The sequence below is a fragment of the Acomys russatus genome, chromosome 30 (assembly GCF_903995435.1).
Source record: "Acomys russatus chromosome 30, mAcoRus1.1, whole genome shotgun sequence".
NCBI lineage: Eukaryota > Metazoa > Chordata > Mammalia > Rodentia > Muridae > Acomys > Acomys russatus.
Genome location: NC_067166.1, coordinates 26,217,434 through 26,237,408, shown reverse-complemented (window position 1 = coordinate 26,237,408; position 19,975 = coordinate 26,217,434). Strand labels below are relative to the sequence as shown.

The 19,975-nt window shown below is 38.6% G+C and overlaps 1 protein-coding gene across 7 annotated transcripts in view; it reads left to right on the top strand.

Moving 5' to 3' along the window:
• The window catches only part of Ssbp2 (single stranded DNA binding protein 2), a 249,109-nt gene that overhangs the window by 175,487 nt on the left and 53,647 nt on the right, over positions 1–19,975 (top strand). For 4 of the 7 annotated variants that reach the window (XM_051172513.1, XM_051172514.1, XM_051172518.1 and 1 more), the window contains 2 exons: positions 326–415; positions 18,398–18,457. In XM_051172513.1, the coding sequence (XP_051028470.1) occupies positions 326–415; positions 18,398–18,457 (150 nt within the window). The remainder of the gene's footprint in view (positions 1–325; positions 416–18,397; positions 18,458–19,975) is intronic. The other 3 variants (XM_051172516.1, XM_051172515.1, XM_051172519.1) reach the window with 1 other exon arrangement.

Below are 19,975 nucleotides of genomic sequence, written 5' to 3'. Positions count from 1 at the left end.
GCTACGGTTTGCCATTTCAAATGTCTGTGCCTTAAATTAAGCATTTATTTAAACTTTTATCATCTGTCACATTACTATCAGCATTTAATGTGTGTTCAAGTGTGCCATCCTATGAAAGATCTTTGTCTTCGCAGAGTTTCTAGAGGCCTGTTAAAGCCACTGGCATTGTTTATCGCTGTTAATCTCAGTGCACTTGTAGCATGGGGAAGCAGCAGCTTTTGCTCCCAAGAGTGCAAAAGCAGCCATCCTACAATCGTCTCAGCCGCCTTCGGGCCTGTGCCTTCTCTATAATGATGTAGATCTGTCTCTCCTTTATTCTTTGCAGAGTGCTGCAGCAGCTCCCAGCCCCGTGCTAGGAAACATGCCCCCAGGAGATGGCATGCCAGTAGGTCCCGTGCCACCAGGGTTCTTTCAGGTACTCAGAGACTTGACTAGGAATGTTAAGGCTTAGGAGCACCTGCTTGGTGTTGACTGTTGATAACCAAGTAGGACGAGGCTGTTGTAATTCTTCTAGTTTGATTTTAAGGTATATATGATACTGTACAGCCAACTCTTGATTGCTCAGATGGTTTTCTATTACATTTTCCTTCCTCTGTTGTGTTATTTGTTATGATTTATAATAAACCATTTCATTGGTCAAGAAGGAAAAGAAATCAAAGTGCAAATTAGAGTAATAAGCTCACCGTGGTGAATACTTTTTGGGAAAAGACACTGAAGATGTGAAGAGGTTCATGTTCAACTGTCTGTATTCCTATAGAGTAAGAATAATCACGATTTGGCTGTATTTTCAAAAGTAGCCAAGTCATAATCTGTTGACTTAATAGAAATTTGAGGCTGTATCAAAATATTTGAAATCACCTTTGTGGGTTTTCAGCGGAAATATTTATTAATATAGTTATATAAAATTTGAAGATCACATTTTCAACTGTGTATTTAGCACTTGTATTCAGATCTGCTCCTTTTAGCAACAAGAGTAATGTTAGAACTATAATGCATCATTTTTTAATTTTCTAGATCTTTACTTTAAATCTGATAGAATTTTAACCCAAATCAACACACCAATATAAATTCTGAAGACTTTCTCTAAACTGATTTTTATAACCCTCTTTGAGAAAATTAAGAACTTTGGAGTTAACAATTAGAGGTGGGAGACATTATAGGAACTAATATCTAATATACTATCTTGTTAATGTAGTAGGAACCTATATGCCAAATTGTGTATTTTTAATTTCAAAATCCATGATAACCAATAGTTAGTAATTCATACCATTACTAAAGTACTTATAAAGATGAAAATGGAGCAGTTAGGGGGCCGAGGAGATAGCTTGGGGTTAAGAGCACTGGCTGTTCTTCTGAAGGTCCTGAGTTCAATTCCTAGCCACCACAGGGTGGGTGGCTCACAACATCTACAATGAGGTCTGGTGCCCTCTTCTGGCCTGCTGGGACACATGCGGGCAGAACACTGTATAAATAATAAGTAAATAACTTAAAAAGAGAAAATAGAGAGATTAATTTATAAGTAATTTTGCAACATAGATCCATGGAATTAAAATATGTCAGTTAGAGCCTCGAACTATCCTGCACTTTTAGTGCATATTCGTCTGCCTAGCTGTTCCTTATTAGTATTCAAGTAACATGAACTATGTAAACGTCATATTAGAGCTGAATTCTATCTTGAGGCCCCTACACATGACTCTGGATTATTAAACACTTACGACAATGATAACCATAGTTAATACTGAGCCGTTGTTTTCTGTGTGCTGTGCTTTGGTTTAGTCTGCATGATTTACATAGACCCCCGGTTCCTATGAGCGTGAAGAGTGCAGATGGAAACACCAAATCATTTATGAGTGATTTTCACTGAAAGTGACAGTGTTGGAACGTAAATCAAGACAGTCTGGATTTCTGTTGTGAAAATTACCTTTGAGAGTTAATTGTTACCCACAACACATTTCCAGCTTATTTTATTTTTGCTTTGCACTCTTAGTTCTCCTACCGAAGGTGGGTTATGATTAGGGAGAGTGCTACAGAGTGCACTCTAAGGGACACTGTTGAAAGGTAAGGTTGGTTGGGGAGGAAGCCATATTTCTCACACCATAGCGTTATGCCAAGATGGGTAAATCTTTTCAGTTTCACATTTGCCTGAGTTAACCCCTCCCTTTGCCTCTTTTCTTGTTAGGAGTAATCAGAATAACTTTAACTTCCTTCTGATTATTCTGATATAGTTCATGACTGGATACTACTAGATTCCAGACACTACAATCTAAAAAAAAAAACAAAACAAAACCAAAAACTCAATACATACAGTGCACAGCTTCCCAGGGGTCTTTGTGTTACCAAAAAAAGCTCTAAAAAGGACCAAGTGAAGAGAAAAGTTTTGTGATGCCAAGAAGACAGAATGATTAAGTCCACCAGAGTTGGAGATGAGGAGGGTATTAGGAAAACAGTCCAGCAAAACAAGCAGAGAAATGGCATCTCAGAGTGTGGGCCCTTAGCCAAAGGATGCTAGCAACAAAGCAAGCAGTGCTGAGCGGTCCAGGGTACACACAGAAGGTGCATGAGCTGAGGCACAAGCCCTGCACACGAAATGGAAAGATGCGCTCTGGCACTGCAGTCCAAACTACTATCTTAAGAGGAACGAGGAGCCAGGCAAAGGAAGCAGAGAGGAAGAAGCACAATGGAAGAAAGAGAGTTAGTGACAGACTCAGAGGGAAAAGGAATAGAAACCAAGTATTTCAAGACAATTGCAGCCTCACTAGTTAAAAGGAGACGAGTTGGTGTTGTAGCCTGAGAGGGCTTGGAATGTAGTGCTGGGCTCAAGCCCCATCTTAAAGTCTGCAATGAGCTGCAAAGAGGAATGTTCTTTGCATTTGTATCTTGAAGGGAGAAAAATATTTCATCCAATATTAGCCAGAATTGGGTAGCAGAAGGCTAAGTCTAGAAGTAGAGGCTGTTTACGAGCTGAAGAGAGAGTCTTTCTGACAAGATCTGGGACAGTAGGATTAGAAGGAAAGAAACAGTTAGTAATTATGTTTGAAAAGCCTTAGTCGATTGCCCAAATTAGACACAAAAGAGAAAAAAATTGCAAGAACCAAGGAAGATACTGCAGTTCCTATTTTGGATCTCTGAATAATTGTAGTATCTTTAACAATGGTAAAGAAAAATAGGAGATGGAAAAATCTATACTCATTTGAGTTATTTCTGTTTTCCCAGGAAGACTGTTTCAATTTACCTCAAGGACTTTCCCCCATTCAACATTCATATACACCCAGTATTTTAAATTGTTCCTAAAATACTGAAAAACTCAATCCAGTGCTAAAACACTGATATCTTTTAGTAACAGTGATGAGATCAGCTGAAGTGTTCCCTAACCACCTGGTTTTCTACAGGGTTTGGACTGTACTTAAGCCTAGGCATTGTCAGTGAATAGTAGCTGCCTTTCATGCATAGAAAGAAGCGCGCTCTCAGAAGCCCCAGGCAATCACACCCGACAGCAGAACACCAGTGTCTATCCCTGATTCCACAGGCATCTTCCTCTGAGCATGGTCCACATCTGGAAGATTTAGGAGAGGGAATCATGGCAGAGTTCACAGGTGAGAACACCCAAGGGCAGCACAGCCACTACACAGAGTTTGGTCTAGGAAAGGGCTACATTGCAGCCAAGTGTAGACACACAGGCAGTGGCTCCTGCTGCCTGGCTCCAGCAGGCTCGCTAGCAGCAGACTAGGCTTCTCTAAGAAGGGAGCTTTGCAGCTACCAGGAAATCCCCAGCACACAGAGAAGCATTCGGCAGCCTCTGACCTCGGTCTTGTAGCGGCTGGATTCTGAAAGGCTGGTCCCTTCTCTTGGACCTTACAGTTGGGGGCTGTGAGAACACTTCATATTCTTGGGGAGAAGTGCAAAGCTTACTTGGCTGTAGCTAGAATGGGAGTCAACAATAAAGAGATTAAAGTATTACGATTAAATGAATAAAATTAATAATTTATAATTAGTCTACTAGCTCTAAGCATGAGTAGAGTTGAGTTCTACTCACTCTATAAAAATTACAGTGAACATAGTTCTACTAAATAAACAAATCTTTTATTTCCATTGACACTGAAGAACAAGCCCTTTTTTATATAGGTTTAACTTAAATTCATTAGCAAGTGACATTACTACAAAGTCTAAACTTATGAGTTCAAGACAAACACAATTAACTTTAATCTTATAATCGGTAACTGTGATGAACACGTCAGTCATTTAACACAGCCATTATGGAAACCAGTCCTTAGATTACTGTCTTTCTCTGAGAGTTCGTTCCCACTTTACTAGTTACTTTCCTGTCATTTGACAAAATACCTGGCAGAAAAAAACTTAGTGGAGGGGATGTCTATTTTGTCTCATAGCTTGAGCGGGGGACCATCTAGCACTGCAGGAAGCATGGTAGCTGTGGCAGCCCAGTCCATGGTGGTCAGAGCTCGCTGGGTGTCTGTTCACATCTCAGTAGGCCAGGAGTTAGAAACAAGTGCACATGGCCATGGGCTTTATAGAAACCCTGAAGTGCCAGCAACCCATCTCTGTCCCTCAGGCTGACTTCCTAGAGCTTCCACAACCTCCCCAGACAGCATCATTTCTGGTACAAGATGTTCAAAAACAGTAGCCTCTGGGAAGCATCTCTGACTCAAGCTATGGCATCATTTAAACTTTGTTTTTATTTAAATGGGAACTTCTGTTACTCAGTTAAGAGACCAATTAAGTGAAATTCGTGGGATTAGGTGGACATGCAAAAGGAAGTATCAATTTAGTTAAAACAGAGCCATCTAAAGCAGATACATTGTTGTTTACTGGACTGTCGGAGGAGGGATTGGTGTAAAAATCCCATAAACCCTCAGTGACACCTGTTAGAACCAGTGGATAATGTCAGAGCCATGCTCTTAAATCAAGACATCTGGCTGATTGGGACCAGAGCCTGTCCAGCAAGCTCAAGGTTGTTTCAGTAGGAAAAAAATATAGTAAAGCATCAATAATCTTTTATGGATTAATTCAGTAGATTCATGGCATACTAAGAAATTTTAATTATAAGTGGTGTCAACCTGTTGTATAGCTACATTTTGTATGTGTATATTCATTTATTCAAAAAGTAAGCAAGGGCTACGAGTGGCTGGAGCCTTGTTGAAGTAGGCAGCAGTATTTCATTAGACCATTTTAGATGTTTAGACCATTTATGTACAGTGGTCAAAATAATTGAGTAAATAGTCTTTATGAAATAAAGGAAAATTAAACATTCTTTTTGTGTTTTAAAAATCTAGATTATTAGTTCTGTCTTCTGCCTTGTAAGAGTAGTATTTTGTGGGTTGTAATATTCTCCCCTGACTCACAATAACTCAGAGAACATTTAAGTGCAGGCTTGTTCTTATCTCTGAGAGGCGAGGGAGAGTCGTAATTGTTCTTTTTCCTCCTCTTTACTGAAGAAAACGTCCACAGTGGAGACTGAGCCTTACTTATTCCTCTAGTACCTGGACACGTCTTTTATTGAAAAGCATGATGTGATCTTTTAATAGGTACTAATGCACGCCCAAATCTGTAGCTAATGTGGGAAACACTTGTAAATATTTGATTTGAATGTACATCAACCAATAGGCTTGTTCATTTTCCTATGTATTATATTTTGCTACAGTTTTTATCTTGGTACATTTATATTCTTATAGTCACTAAATCTTTAGCTTCCTTAACAGAAACTGTTATTATTAAAACTAATAATATATTGACGTTGGGTTGTAAAAGTAAGGCTTTGGTGTGATTACGGTTGTAAATATGTGTTGGAAGTAAGTGTACTAAGCAATTTAGTTTCAGGACCAGTGATCATCCATAATTCTCATCTAAGTTGATCAGAACTCTGCTGGGCTAGCAGGAACCTTGCCGCAGGATTGTCAGCCCCTGCACAGGACCAGGGCAGCGACGGTAAAGCCGTTCTGCCATCTAGTGGCAGTGTAATGGTGTCTCCATGTTCGGATCTGTTTTACTGAGAATCTGCACTGTAGCAAGAAGGAAAAGGAAGCAAGGATGGAAGGAAAGAAAGAGAAGAAAGACAGACAGATATGTAGTAGGGATTCTCCTGTTTCTTCTCAGGGTTATTGACTAGAAAAGGCTCGTCACAAATGACATAAACCAGCTAAGTGGGCTGCTCAGAGTAAAACAAGATTGTCAATACTTGGAAAGAAAAAGAATCAAACGTGAGAAAAACTTTTGTTTTTCTCTTAAGACTGAAAAGATAGAAAAAGAAATGGTTTTGTTTTGTTTTTACAAGCTCTGTGTTAAATGTTCCTTGGAAGTAAATATTTATTTACTTGATTTCTGCAAATAAGCCCCTGGTTTGAAGATGCCTTTACCTGTGTCTTGTGCCCTGCTGATCCCGAGGCTTCCTGAACCAGCCACACCAGCATCAGGACCACCTGTGTGTCCTCTGCCCACTTAGACACCCGCTTGCCTTGCCAGGCCGTCCTGCTCTTCCCCTGGGTGCTGATCTTGCTGTTGCCCTTCCTTCCAGGCATCTACCTTTCCCATTCTTCTGACGCTGTTTCGGACCCAAGCTTTTGGAAACATAATTCTAGAGACAGCCCTGTGCCGCTCTCCAGAAGTTGTACATGTTCCCCTAAATCTTAATGAACTAGACGTTTCGTTAGTGTATCATTTCTTGGCATTGTTGAGTAGGGCAATGGGAACACCAAATATAATATAACACCAAACACCCCCCCACACACACTTTTAAAACTCTGAGAGTAGTTGTATTTCCCAGAGATCAATTCACCAGTTTATATAGTGGAAGGCAGGGAATACTGTTTATTTATCAAAACTCAAACAGTGAAAATTAAACTTAAATTTCCTAAAAAATACAATTTTGAACATGAAAGAATGGAGCACCCGAGCACCTTCCCTTGTGCAAAGATAAAAACCTGAAAATGCAGAGATGCCTGACGGCTGGCCGCTGGCTTTGGTAGCACTGCCCTAAAGTCCCAGTGGTAGTTTCTTTCTTTCTTTTCTTTTCTTTTTTTTTCTTTTCTTTGCAAATCTATCACTTTATTTCAAGACTTCTTCAGCAGCAGTTTCTTTAGCAGCCTTTCTCTTTTCCGGCATCCTCTGCTTCTGCTTTGCCAGGCACTTTGTTGCAGAGTAATTGGCTTCCAAGTCAAAGTAATAGTAATAGTTTCTAGTCTCAGCCAAACCTCTCAGCGCGAGTAACGCTTTTTAAACCCACAATCCAGAAAACAAAAAGCCCTGCAGCATTTTGTGGATGGATAAGGAGCAGAAGAGGAACTGTTGTTGGCTGGTGGGTGGCTACCTGTGTCTTCCAGTTGGGGTAGAGGGAACGTGCCCGTTAGGAAGCCAGTGATCACCAAAGGGAATACTTAATCCTCAGACTGGCCATCTGAGGCAGGGTGGTTTCCTTGCACTTTTTCTTACTCCTGGAAGTCAAGGGATCAACATAGATGGGGTAGAATTCCTAGGTTTTTTTGGTTGTTGTTGTTTTGTTTTGGTTTTTTGTTGTTGTTTTGTTTTTTGTTTTTACACAGAATTTTATAAAACGTAATTAGGAAAACACTGGCCGAGAGGCTGATGGGAGCATGTGTTGTGCCCGGTGCCCACACTCTCCTTTTCTTTTTCAAGATAGAGTTAGGTATGTTGCTCATGGTTGCACCTGCACCACGCCTCTTTCCTCAGCCACCGTACAACTGCCATTATAGGTTTGTGGTACGAATCTCTGGTGTGTGTGTCTCTCTCTCTTCTCTCTCTCTCTTCCATTTTTAAAATTTGCAACATCTAAGTTGGTACACGTGCCTTTAATCTCAGCACTCAGGAGGCAAAGGCAGGCAGATTGCTGTGAGTTCAAGGCCAGCCTGATCTACAAAGTGAGTCCAGGACAGCCAAGACTACACAGAGAAACCCTGTCTTGAAAAAACAGGAAAAAAAGTATATGTTAAAATCTTTATTACTTTTTAAAATTGGCACATACTGATATTTATTTTTATAAGAAAATATAATTTATATTAGTATAGTATGTATTAACATATTATTTTATGTATAATATATTATATGCTATACATTATAGTATATAATATTAAAATAATATGTCATTTTAGTATAATACTATATTAAATTTATAAAGGGTTATCTATATTAATTATTAACATGTTTTATATGCTTTTTGTCTTTCTCTCTAAATAATTCTCCTATCTTTTTTTTGCTCCGCTTATACTTTCTATCTTTTTCTCCTCTATCCCCATTCGGGTCACTCCCTATCTCACCCTTTGGTCTATTTTTTTTCCTGGTGCGCGTTCAGCTGCTGTTGTCGGCTTTGCTGACCATTCCTGCGCTGCTCAGTCCTGCTCTACACCCCAGACATGTTTTTTTTTTTCCTCCCTACACTCACTACCTGTTGTGCAGTTGTCCCCCTCTATCCCCCTTCTAAGTACATGAAAAAATCAAAATACTTGCAACTTTAATCTAGAAATCCATAAAAGTGGTACAGGTTTATCATGATGCACTCCCCTCCCCCTCGCCCTGGAATCCACAGCAGGCTCTTGCGTGTCTCCTGACGTTCCTGTTGTACTTCCTGTTGGATTTTCCTCCCCCTTCTTCTGTCTTTTTTTTTTTTTTTCTTTGCAAATGGGAGTCAACTCAAAGCCTCCTTCATGGTAGCTCATAGAATCTTCCAGCGAGCTGTTTATAGCCACCCTTTTATTTTGATCTTGAAACGGCCTCTCACTATATTGCCTGACCTGGCCTCTAAAATACCATATAACCTGGATTGACCTGAAACTAGCAGAAATCCTCCTGCCTCAGACTCCAGAGTGCTGGGACTACAGGTGTGCACAGCCATATTTATCTCATGTGTCTCGTTACATTTGTAGTTCTGTGAGTGGAGACAACAGCTGCAGGCATACTGGGCAGGTGCTCGACCCCTGAGCTTTATCTGAGCCAATTTCTTAACAAGTGTATTAATTTCTCAGCACGGGCATTTCGAAGGACACTGCTGAATCAATAGAAATGTCACAAGAATATCAAGATAGTACCAATATTGGGTTTTTTTTTGTTGTTGTTGTTGCTGTTCTTTAAGGAAAAGTTAAAGTATTGCTTAAATCTTAACTTTAAAAAATTATACAGTATATTTTGATCATAATCTTTAGTCTCCCCAAACTCCTCCCAGATCCTGGCTACCCACTCAACTAAACATTCATTCATATTCTCTCTCTCTCTCTCTCTCTCTCTCTCTCTCTCTCTCTCTCTCTCTCTCTCTCCCTGTCTCCTTGTCTCTTAAAACCAAACTAAAACAAAAATAATAGGAAAACAACAAATCAACAAAAAATCAAAATCAAAACAGACACACAAGATCAAAAACAAAAGAAAAACAATAAGAGCGAGAGAGAAAATCAATAGACAAAATGCACACAAACAAACATGGAGTCGGCTTACTATTGACAGAGGACTCCTTCCTGGGAATGGGCCTGCCCTAGAGTGTTGTTGGTATACGCAGCGTCACTCCATTGGCAGAAACTGATTTTCCCTTTCCTAGCAAGTCTCAATTGCAAATAGATTCTTGGTTAGGCATGGTACTTTGTGTCCAGTTCCCCTTCTCAGACATTCTGGACTTTTGACTGGTTTGACCTTCTGCAGGTGTTGTGTGTGCTGTTATGGTCTCTGAGCTCAAGTGTGCATCAGTTCCACTGTGTCTGAAAGGTGCTGTTTCTTGGTGTCATTTACCACCTCTGGAACATACAATTTCTCTGCCTCCTCTTCTGCATAGTTCCCTGAGCCTTGAGAGTAGGAATTTGATGAAGACATGTGATTTAGGACTGAGTGCTCCAAAGGCTCTGCACATTCTTCTGTTGTGGCCGTCTTGTTCTTTTTCATCTGCCGAGGGATGCTTTTCTGATGAGACTTGAGCAATGCTCTGTTCTGTGGGTGTAGTAATGTGCCATTAGGAGTCACTTCATGCCTCTGTTCCTTTAGGAGAATAATAGGGTTAAGTTTTCCTCCTAGGCCCATGGCCCATCCAGCTTTGGGTTCTTAGTCATTTCAGTCATGTACCAGTTCCATCTCATTGAGTGCGTCTGAAATCCAGTCAGAAAGTGGTCGCTTCCATAACATTTGTGCCACTGTGTCACGAGTACATCTGTGGGTAGGTCACTGTTGTAGGTTGCAAAGTTTGTAGCTGATGACATTGGTGATTATTTTTCTTCTCTGGTACCACAAAAAGTGCCTTTCAGCACCATGGAGGCTAGTCTAGTGTGTAGGCGTGAAGCTTCTATTTGGGCACCAGCCCGGTATCTCCATGTTTGATGACCTAAGTAAGTCGTGTCTTCAGCAGTAGGGCCTTACTATCAGTTGATGGAGAGTAAGTAACCAAAACGCCTTGCTGATAGCCTGAGGTGTTTGGAGGGGTCAAAGGGATCCCTTTAGCCAACAACTCAACAAGATATAGCCCATTCCTGACACTGGAAGTTTTACTTGGTGGCATAAGATGTCTAGTTGTGGTATTGTCTCCCTAGCGTATGATGGTTTAAATTCCTTTCCTATGTGTGCACATTTTAGGAAGCTTCTGTAGGTTTCCATAGGGCTTTTCAGATGCCTGTAGTGTTATTTCTCCTCCTGTTCCTTCTGTTACCCTCCCCTTCCCCTCCCCACCTAGTGTTTCTACTCTGCCCTCTCCTTCATCTCTTTATAACGCTATACTCTATTTTTTCTTCCTAGGAAGATCTGCCCCACCCTCACCCCCGCCACTGCTCCCTCACTAGTTACGCAGCCTCTGTTGTTATGCATGTTGAAACATACGTAAAGCTTAAAACTGACATCCACGAGCAAGATAAAATAGAAAAATTTACGTTTTGGGTGTGTGTTATCTCACTTAGGATAATTGTTTGTAGAACCGTTCATTTACCTGAAAGTTTAGCTTTTAAATAGAGTCATTCTAAGCTATAAACCCCAATAGTTGATTTTCATAGTCAGATATGTATTAAAGGCAATCAGTCTATTGTTACCTTAGTGCCACACACCAAAAAGTATATGTCTATGTATACTTATAAGTTGACACAAGTGAATAGCTAATTTTTACAGAATACTGTTCAATCATTTATGTATATATATTTTATGCATATGAGGACATCACAGTCTTTGTCCACAATCCAGAAGTCTGTAGCACATACCTATATACAGTGTTTGCATGGTAATAGAGTACTTGAGACGCACTCTCATCTCTTTTAAAGGCCCATAATGTAAGTGACCAATTTCGATGTTTAGAATAAATCCATAAATAATCATCCTGCTTGTAACTGCTGTATGGGATTAGCTTGCCAAAAACACATCAAAGAAACTAGATCTGTTATTACTTTACAGTTATTTTAATTAAGTGTTGATGATGATAGACTATCTAAGATGCATTGAAGATAAAGCACATACTTAGGCTGATCAGCAGAATGTGCCAGCACAAGTATGTCATCTGTGAGCTAAATTAGTTTAGTCCTAGTTGGAATTAAAGTGTGCTAATCAAGAGTGTCTTATTCACTGGGGTGTCAGTGGCGTCTGATGGAGATGTTCGTGAAAAACAGAAAAGACACTAAACAAATTAAGATGAGTTAAGTTGTAAAAAATCTTTAGATTCAGTTATATATAACTTTTCTCTAGAAAACCCAAGCATTGCATGGAATTATAAAAATTTGTAAACATCTGTCTATAAAGTACGACTAAGGTAAAATAAGTCACACTTCACTAATGATTTTCAAAATAATATTCCTTACTAGCATTTATTATTCATATTATATAACTTCAAAAGAGTTAACATACTTAAGTTTAGTAAAAACTTACTTGTAAGTAAAATATAGAGTAGGAATCTACATAGAAAAGATCCTATAAGGACAATTTAATTAATAAAATAGATGTACAGTAACAAAAATAGTATTTTGTTTTAAAAAGCATATCGTCCTTTGGTTAAACCTTGTAGTGAATACATTTTGATGCATTGTTAGAACTATGAATAATTGTGTCCTGACATTTTTTTTTCTAAAAGTATGTTTTATAGGCTGTAGAGTAATCTTATGTTATAAAATTATGCTGGACTCAGGATCTGCTTAATACATTACATTAACAAAACCAGAGAAAAGATTAAAACTAGGTTATGCACTGGTTCCTCAGGATGACATATAAATACTTAATCATTATATGGTTAACAAACATATTGAAAACAATTCATTCCTTTCCAGAGCAGGTTTCATCTACATCTCACATTTTTTGGTGTAGTTGTTATGATCTATAAACTATATCTTAAAAAGTAACCTTTTTCTCATGTGTCTTTTATGCTAAAGATAATATATTTTAAGAGGACAAAATGTTTAATATTCATACTGAAATGTTGAATCTTAATGTAAATAAAATGCATTGTTGAAAACAGGCTTCTAAGATCAAACTTACGGCAGATAAGCTTTTGAAATGTTTCGGTGGCTGGAGAGATGGCTCAGGTGGTCTAAGTGCCAGAGTTCAATGCCCAGAACCCACATGCCATCAGCTGCATGCTACGGCACACACTTGTATTCAGCACTGGGGTAGTGGAGGCAGGTGGAACCCTGGGGCTTGCTGTACAGCCTTGCCTCTGTGGTGAGTTCCAGGCCAGTGAGAGGCCCTTGCTCAAAGAGGTGGGCAGCTCCAAGGAGGTGGGCAGCTCCACTGACCTACACACACACCCACACACGCATGGAAGCATGCACACATGCACCCACACAAATAAATAAATACACATATGAGCCAAAAATAAGATGAATTAAAATAAAATGTTTCACTATAAAAATAAAAAGGGATTCTATTTATAAGCAAGGCACTAGATGAGCCGATTAGCCAAGTGGTTGACTGCTATACAGACTGTTGATTTTTCTGATGACCTAGCACTCCAGGAATTGTTGCAAACCCCGAAAAGCAATAGTAGAAAGCAGAAGGCATTTTCAGTCAATCTAAATTGTAACCCTTCTGCGTATTGTTAATATGGATATTGTCAGTATAACTTTGGGCTCTTTGTTCTTTCTGGGCCACTTAGAAGACAATTATTTATCTTATTTGGGCAGTACATTTATTTCTATTTGGGCATACGTTTCATGTACATTCTAGCTAAACCAGATATATTGTCCGAGTGGTCTGGTTTGCTCTTTACAATATCAGTAGATACCATGTATTTTTTTTTAACAAGACAAGTAAATTGACCTGGTGAGATCTCATACAAAGCAACAAGCTTTGTTTCCTCTTTAGTAAGTTCTGACTCCTCCATCGATGCTGTTCATGACTCAGTTTCTGAGGAACATAGAAACAGCAGAATATTTGCTGGTGTTCCTTTCCTGCCTCATTTTCTCCCTGGAAGGCACTGCCTGTTGCTTTTCTTTCCTGGAGAGCCTCATAAGTTAATATGTTCTAATGAACAGTTTTATTATTGTGATAACACTCTTCTAATAATACTATGTCCATTTACTGCACTCCCCACTATGTTCTAGTCTCCATCAGCATTTATCTTAAAAACAAATTAAACATGCCCCCAAATTGCGTATAGACACACAAACACACACACACACACACACACACACACACACACACACACACACACAGTCAAAATTCTATTCAAAATGTCTAAGGAAAAAAGAGGAAGAATTTGTTAAATGGTTTTATTTCAATTATGGCATTTCTTTTAGTCTGGTGACTCAAGACCACATGCTAATTAGTCTTTATATCACTTGCTTACTGGACACACTGCTGCCCTTTCAGCTTTTCATGTTTGAGTGGTGGCTGGGGGAAAGACCTCCACATTAAGTGAATGGTTGCACATTGCTGGCGGCCTGTGAGGAAATGCTGAGGCTAGCAGTTCATGGCTGGCTGGTCATAAGAATGAAGCCTGTGTCCATGCTATTCCGTTCTGGTAGCAGAACCAGAGGTAGGAAAACTAAAATGGCGGTTAAGGAATTTGATTGTTGGTTTCTTCCTGTATAAAGGGTTGATTAATGAATCCTAAAAAGTAAAATATATCAAAAAACATATTAAGAAAGATCATATAGGTCATAATTTATTATAAATGTAACAGAAAGAATAAGGAACAAATGGTAATCAGAAAAGCAATTAAAATTATAATTTTTGGTAGAACAGAAAATAGTAATCCAATAAAAGTTAATGGCATTTATTCTTAATTTATGATTCTAAATGACATAATTTCTCTGAACGATCACTTGGCTACAATGAATCTGTTTTTGTTAGATATTGTGATTTTTTTTTTCCATTTTGTCATTGCATAGTTAGTGATTTCTTAATAGTGTATATTTATGTTCTTCTTATTCTCCATTAGCCCATTTCTGTTAGTTTAGTTGGTTTGGGCTGCTCTAATGAAAATACTGTGCATTAGGTGATTTAGGCAAGAAACTTACCCTTCAGAGTCCTGATGTCAAGAATATTCAAGATCCAGGAGCTGGGCTGAGGATGGTTCAGTTAGTGTGTGGTGTGCATGAAGTAAACTTGATCTGTTAGCACCCATTTGGCCTGACACGGCGGCACATACCTAAAATCCCAGCCCTAAAGTGGTAGTGGCTGGAGAAACCTAAACTCTTAAGCTCTATAGTAAGCTTGAAAAACTAATCTGCGTTATAAAGACCCTACCTCCAAAAATAAAACAGGAGAACAGTCGTCTCTCTGTGCCCCTATTTAGAGACAACAAACTATTCAGGAAAGCTCTACCCTCCAGAAAAGATTCCCCACAGGCCTCATCTTCAAATAGCTTCGCACTGGGCATCCAGTTTCATCATAGGAATAATGTGCAGACACAGACAGCCAAGGCACATGCCAACAGCAGGAGCATGCTTACAAGGACAGCTCCCCTGGGGCACTGCAAGCCAGACCATCGTGTGTGACAAAGAACCTCACCCCATACGTGTGTCCCAGTTTGGAAACTTGAAAAATTCTTGTCTTGATTTTCAGTCACTCAGAACTGCATGTTTGATCCAGTAAGGATGGCACAATGTTGTTTTCAGGGAAGATACAGATTAAATTATTATTTTCTTTGAGCTTTCATTGGTACTTGACATTTGGTGAAGAGAACATTCTATTTGTTCCAAACTAGAGGGCTGATGCACAGAACATTTCTCCAGAAAATTATTTCTCAGTTTAATTATAACATTGTGAGCCTTGGCGAATTCCATGCAGAGAGCAGTGACCTTTATCTGCTGTGTTCACTGACAAATCCAATCACCTAGAACCTGTGCCCTTGTGAGTGTCCAAGACGTTCCGTGTCACATGAGGGATTTCATTAGGCACATCCCCAGATTTCCTAGCTCCCCTCTTTTGTCCCCCGGCCAACCTTCAATATGTCATAACAAAGAACACTATTGTTAAGAGTATTTCTTCCTTAACCACGTTTCTTTTTTCTACAAAACATGGTAATTTTCTCCAACTCCTTGATAAAGATGGCTTGTGCCTTCGAAGCCATGCCTTTGTCCTCAGCCCCTGCCATCTTGTGCATACTTCAGAGTCTATAGCTGCACAGTATGCTAATCTCCATACTGAAAGGCAAAGTAGAAAGGACATATCCTGGAATTATAAATCCCTTGTTTTGTAAAGGATTTTAAAATTCATCTGGTCCAACTTCTCCATTTTAGGGTTAAGAAAACTGCAACCCCCAGAGCTTATAGTTCAAGGCCATCCTACTAATTAGTGAGGCTACAAACACTAGCATCCAAGCTCTTGACTCACACACAGATTTTTTTTTCACATACATTATAAATAACTTTTCCCAGGGATTTGATGTCCTATTTAAATCAAAAAACCAAAATGAAACAAAAAACAAATAGCCTCAGATACAAAGAATAAGCTTATTTTCAGAGCTAAGAAGTCTTTGAAGACCGTGCTTGTCCTAAATTACAGCATGTCTATTAACACGTGTACCTAATATTGCTGATAGATATACTGTGGCCTAGATCAGTACTTTACCACAGCATACTTTCTAAGAGTGAAATACAGGTTCCAGTATAGAATTCTCTCCAATGATCCAGGGCAGACAATTTAGTGCTCTGGTGCTGCGTTTCTGTAAGCTAACTCATTAGACACTTAAGACTTGGATGGCTGTCTAGCTAAGGTATAGTTAGATTTGGCCTAAACATTTAGAATTTATCCCAGCACTGATTATTTTTTAACAGTACGTTCACTGAAGCATTGTTTATAATTTAGATAGAAATATTTTTAAACATCTAAATTAGCTAGATTTTATGTCCAGCCTGCTCTGTAGAGATTCCTGTGTGGCGTCTTCCCACCTGCCTCGTCCTTTTCTGCATCTCTCTCTTTCATCCTTCTTTCCTTTACAAAAACACAAAGTGAATTTTTTTTTTTTTGAGGAAGGCATATGAGTAAATAAACTGTCTAAACCCAGAATTTGTCTCTCACAAGATAAAATACTACAAGCACCTGTATGTCCATAGGCACTGCATACAACAACCCTGCTCCCTCACGGTAACTTCTGTACGGCAGGCAGAACATACACATCATCTCATCCAAATGCGCTGGTTCATAATTCAGTCTATCAGAGATCGAATAATCCATGAAGTTAACACGTTACCATCTTTTCACATTAGGTTAACATACCAGTCTCAAGTGCTATGTTTCCAACAAGGCACTGAATAGTTACTTCAGCATTTGGTATTTAGTGGTAATTTTCACATTGTTGACCTGTACTCCATTTCCAAATGATTTTAGTAAGTTGGTATTGCACCTGGAATGTGTGAATACATCAGGAGAAATCACTTTGTAAAGAAAGACAACTATCATAAAACTAATACTACAGTATCTAATTATTATAGTTAGAGTTGAGTCAAAAATTTAAACTTGTAATTATGTAAGTAACATTGGATAATTCAGAAAAGAAAGAATGAAAGGAAGAGACCAGAGCCTGGACATTGATGTGAACTCTATCTGGCAACAGTGTGTCACTTACTTACCAGTTCGCCTCGGAAGAGCTTCTCCAGCAGGGAAGAAAGCTGACTCCGGCCACATCCATGATAGCTAAGCCTTCTATAATCAACTTTGTTAAAACAGAAAAGTCTACTTACATTCTAGCAGCTGGAGGTAACTCTATTACCTCAACAGCCTGCCACTTCTGCCCAATAAAACAATCTCCAGGGAGCACCGTGACACACAGAGCCCAGAGAGCAGAAGCAAATTGCTTGCTCATTGTAAACTTCACTTTGTTCACTTCCTAGACTGCAAAATACACTGTAGGAGTGAATCTGCATGGCAGATACGTCTTGAGATTTGCGGCGGACCAAATATCATATTCATAAAAGACATAAATTCAGGGTTCAGTTATGTAAAATGTTATAAACAGTTTATATCTACTTTCCATTTATTAAATTGATTCACAGTATATAATAAGCTAATCTTAATGTTTTAATTAATATGCATCCCACTAAAAATAAATACTTGCTTATTTTATATGTAAAGGAACTTATATATAAGTAACTATATTAATACATAAATAAGCAAAATTAAAATTATTCTGCTAGTTTTTAAAAAGTATAATAAAATAGAAATTTTGAATATTTTCATGACCTTTTAGAAATGAGCATCCGAGTCTAAGTAACTAGGTTTTGGGCACTCACCTAATAGGCTCTGGCTACAAAGACACGCTATATGCTCAAGTTCCTACTAAAAGATTTAACCCAACTTAGAGAAACCTTTGATTCGGGCAACAACATAAATTAATGTGACTTTGAAAAGAAGACCGTTTTTCTTTTATTTAAATGTATATATTCTTCAGAATATAATATAATCAACATACGGAAAGAAGTTTTACCTTTAAAGTTTATTGTTAACTTTATAATAAACTCATAATGGGAAAAGGCCAACAAAGTGCTTTTGACTGTAAACAACCCTTACAGAGCGAACTTTGCAGTCTTATGTAGAACAGAAGTAGGGAGCAAAATTTGATCACTTTACATTTTTTATTGAAAACTGATAATAAATATTTATAATTTGTTCAAAAGTTTACTCAGAACATATCTTATATAATGCAATAACCACCAAACCTCCTTTTCAGACAGTTATTGGGACTAATTTACCTGATTCTTTAACTTGTCTTTGGCAATTAGATATCATTATCTTAGAAATTCATATTTTTAATTGCTGTAGTTAATCATCTTTGATGTTTTCACATTTCCTTTGGAAAATTTCCAGATGTTCTGCAAAATAAAAATCAGGATAACACTTTTGAAAGCTTTCATTCTGCTGAAAACAGCCACAGAGGAAAATGAATTGATGTATGATTCATATAATTCCACATTTTTCAAGTAGTTTGCTTTTAGATTTGTGTTTGCATTGTTCTGATTTTTTTGTTTGTTTGTTTGTTTGTCTTTAATAGCCTTTTATGTCCCCTCGGTACCCTGGAGGCCCAAGGCCCCCGTTGAGGATACCTAATCAGGTAAGATTTATGTGCTACTTAAAACATTTAAAAAGATCTTGAATGTATCAGCAGTGTGTTCGGTGTCATCCCTCCTGACTGCTGCTTCAGGTACTGTGTAATCTCCTTGAAGGTTCCTAGGCAGCTTTGCACTGATGGCCTTTTTGTTAAGTGTTGTTGGGACCCAGTAACATGCGTGTCCTCCTGCTTGTCCATGACTCTTCACACACATTCATACATTTGAAGAGTCATACTGTATTACCTGGCTTGCAACCCTGCAAGATTTACAACCTGCCTACTTCTAGAAAATGATTACCTGACCTGTGCAGCTAACTTTGGTAAATGTTGATCATCCTCTCAGAGAAATTTTTTATAGCAGAGAAATTCTTATAACATACTTTGGTTTATTTTCATGTGCTATAAATCTCATATACATTGTGCCTTGTTACAGTGGTGTGTCAGATAAGTAATCAGATAAACATTAGACTTAGCCTAGGATGTTTTTAACCAACATCATAAGCTCTTATTTACTAAAAAGAATAAAACACATTTTTTATTTGTAAAAAGTTTATAGTTTAGTTTGAGGATGTGGGTGATGTGCATACTTATACAAGAAGAAATTAAATGATTAACTGTGTCATTTGTATAGTTCAGTTTTATCTCAAAATAAAATAAAATCATTTAAATTCACTTTTCCACTCTTTTATTTCTACATATTTCACCATGAAAAATGGAACAAAAAGGTTGCCATTACTAATTCACTTGTCCCAGCAGAATTTTGGCTCTCTCATTACATTCTTATAGATAATCATGCCAAGCCAGACATAGTGGCACACAACTTTAACTTCAGCACTCGGGATATAGTGGCTGGTGGAGGCAGGTGGGTCTCTTTGAGGTTGAGGCCAGCATGGTCTACACAGTGAGTTCCACAGCAACCAGATAAATAATGCTGTGCCGAGTGCGGGATGTGATAGCAGGCAGGCTCACCTCCAGAGGGGAATGAAACTTAAGGTGAAACCAGCACTGGCTTGTCCAGTAAATTTGATGCCTAGCAGTCCCCATGTCAGCAACTAGAGCCTTTTCACCTCCAGGATGAATGTGCATTCGGTTTCTTGGATCAGAGAACAGGCCATGAAACAAGACAGAGACCTCCACACAGATGGCAAGATTGCCAGCATGTGGGAATCTTGTTGTTCTCTGTAGATGAACCTGGGTGTATCCACAGATATACTTACATGGGGGTCTGAGCCTTTTAATTTTCATTATGCCTTCTGTTGGAGTCTTGATAGTGTTTCATATATTCAATTCTTAGCTTTGTATATTGGGTAGATCTAAGAAAGTCCTGAAAGTCTCAATTAGGAAACTGTGAGATTCTAGTCTAAATGCGTTATTAAAAATACCTTTATCCTGTAGTTATGATGAGAACATGATGTAATTATTAGAATTCATGTGAAGCCATTTCAGAGTCCAGTATAAGATACTGTGGGGGGTGGCAAGCATGAGGACGATAATGGAATCCCAAGAACCATCTGGAATGCT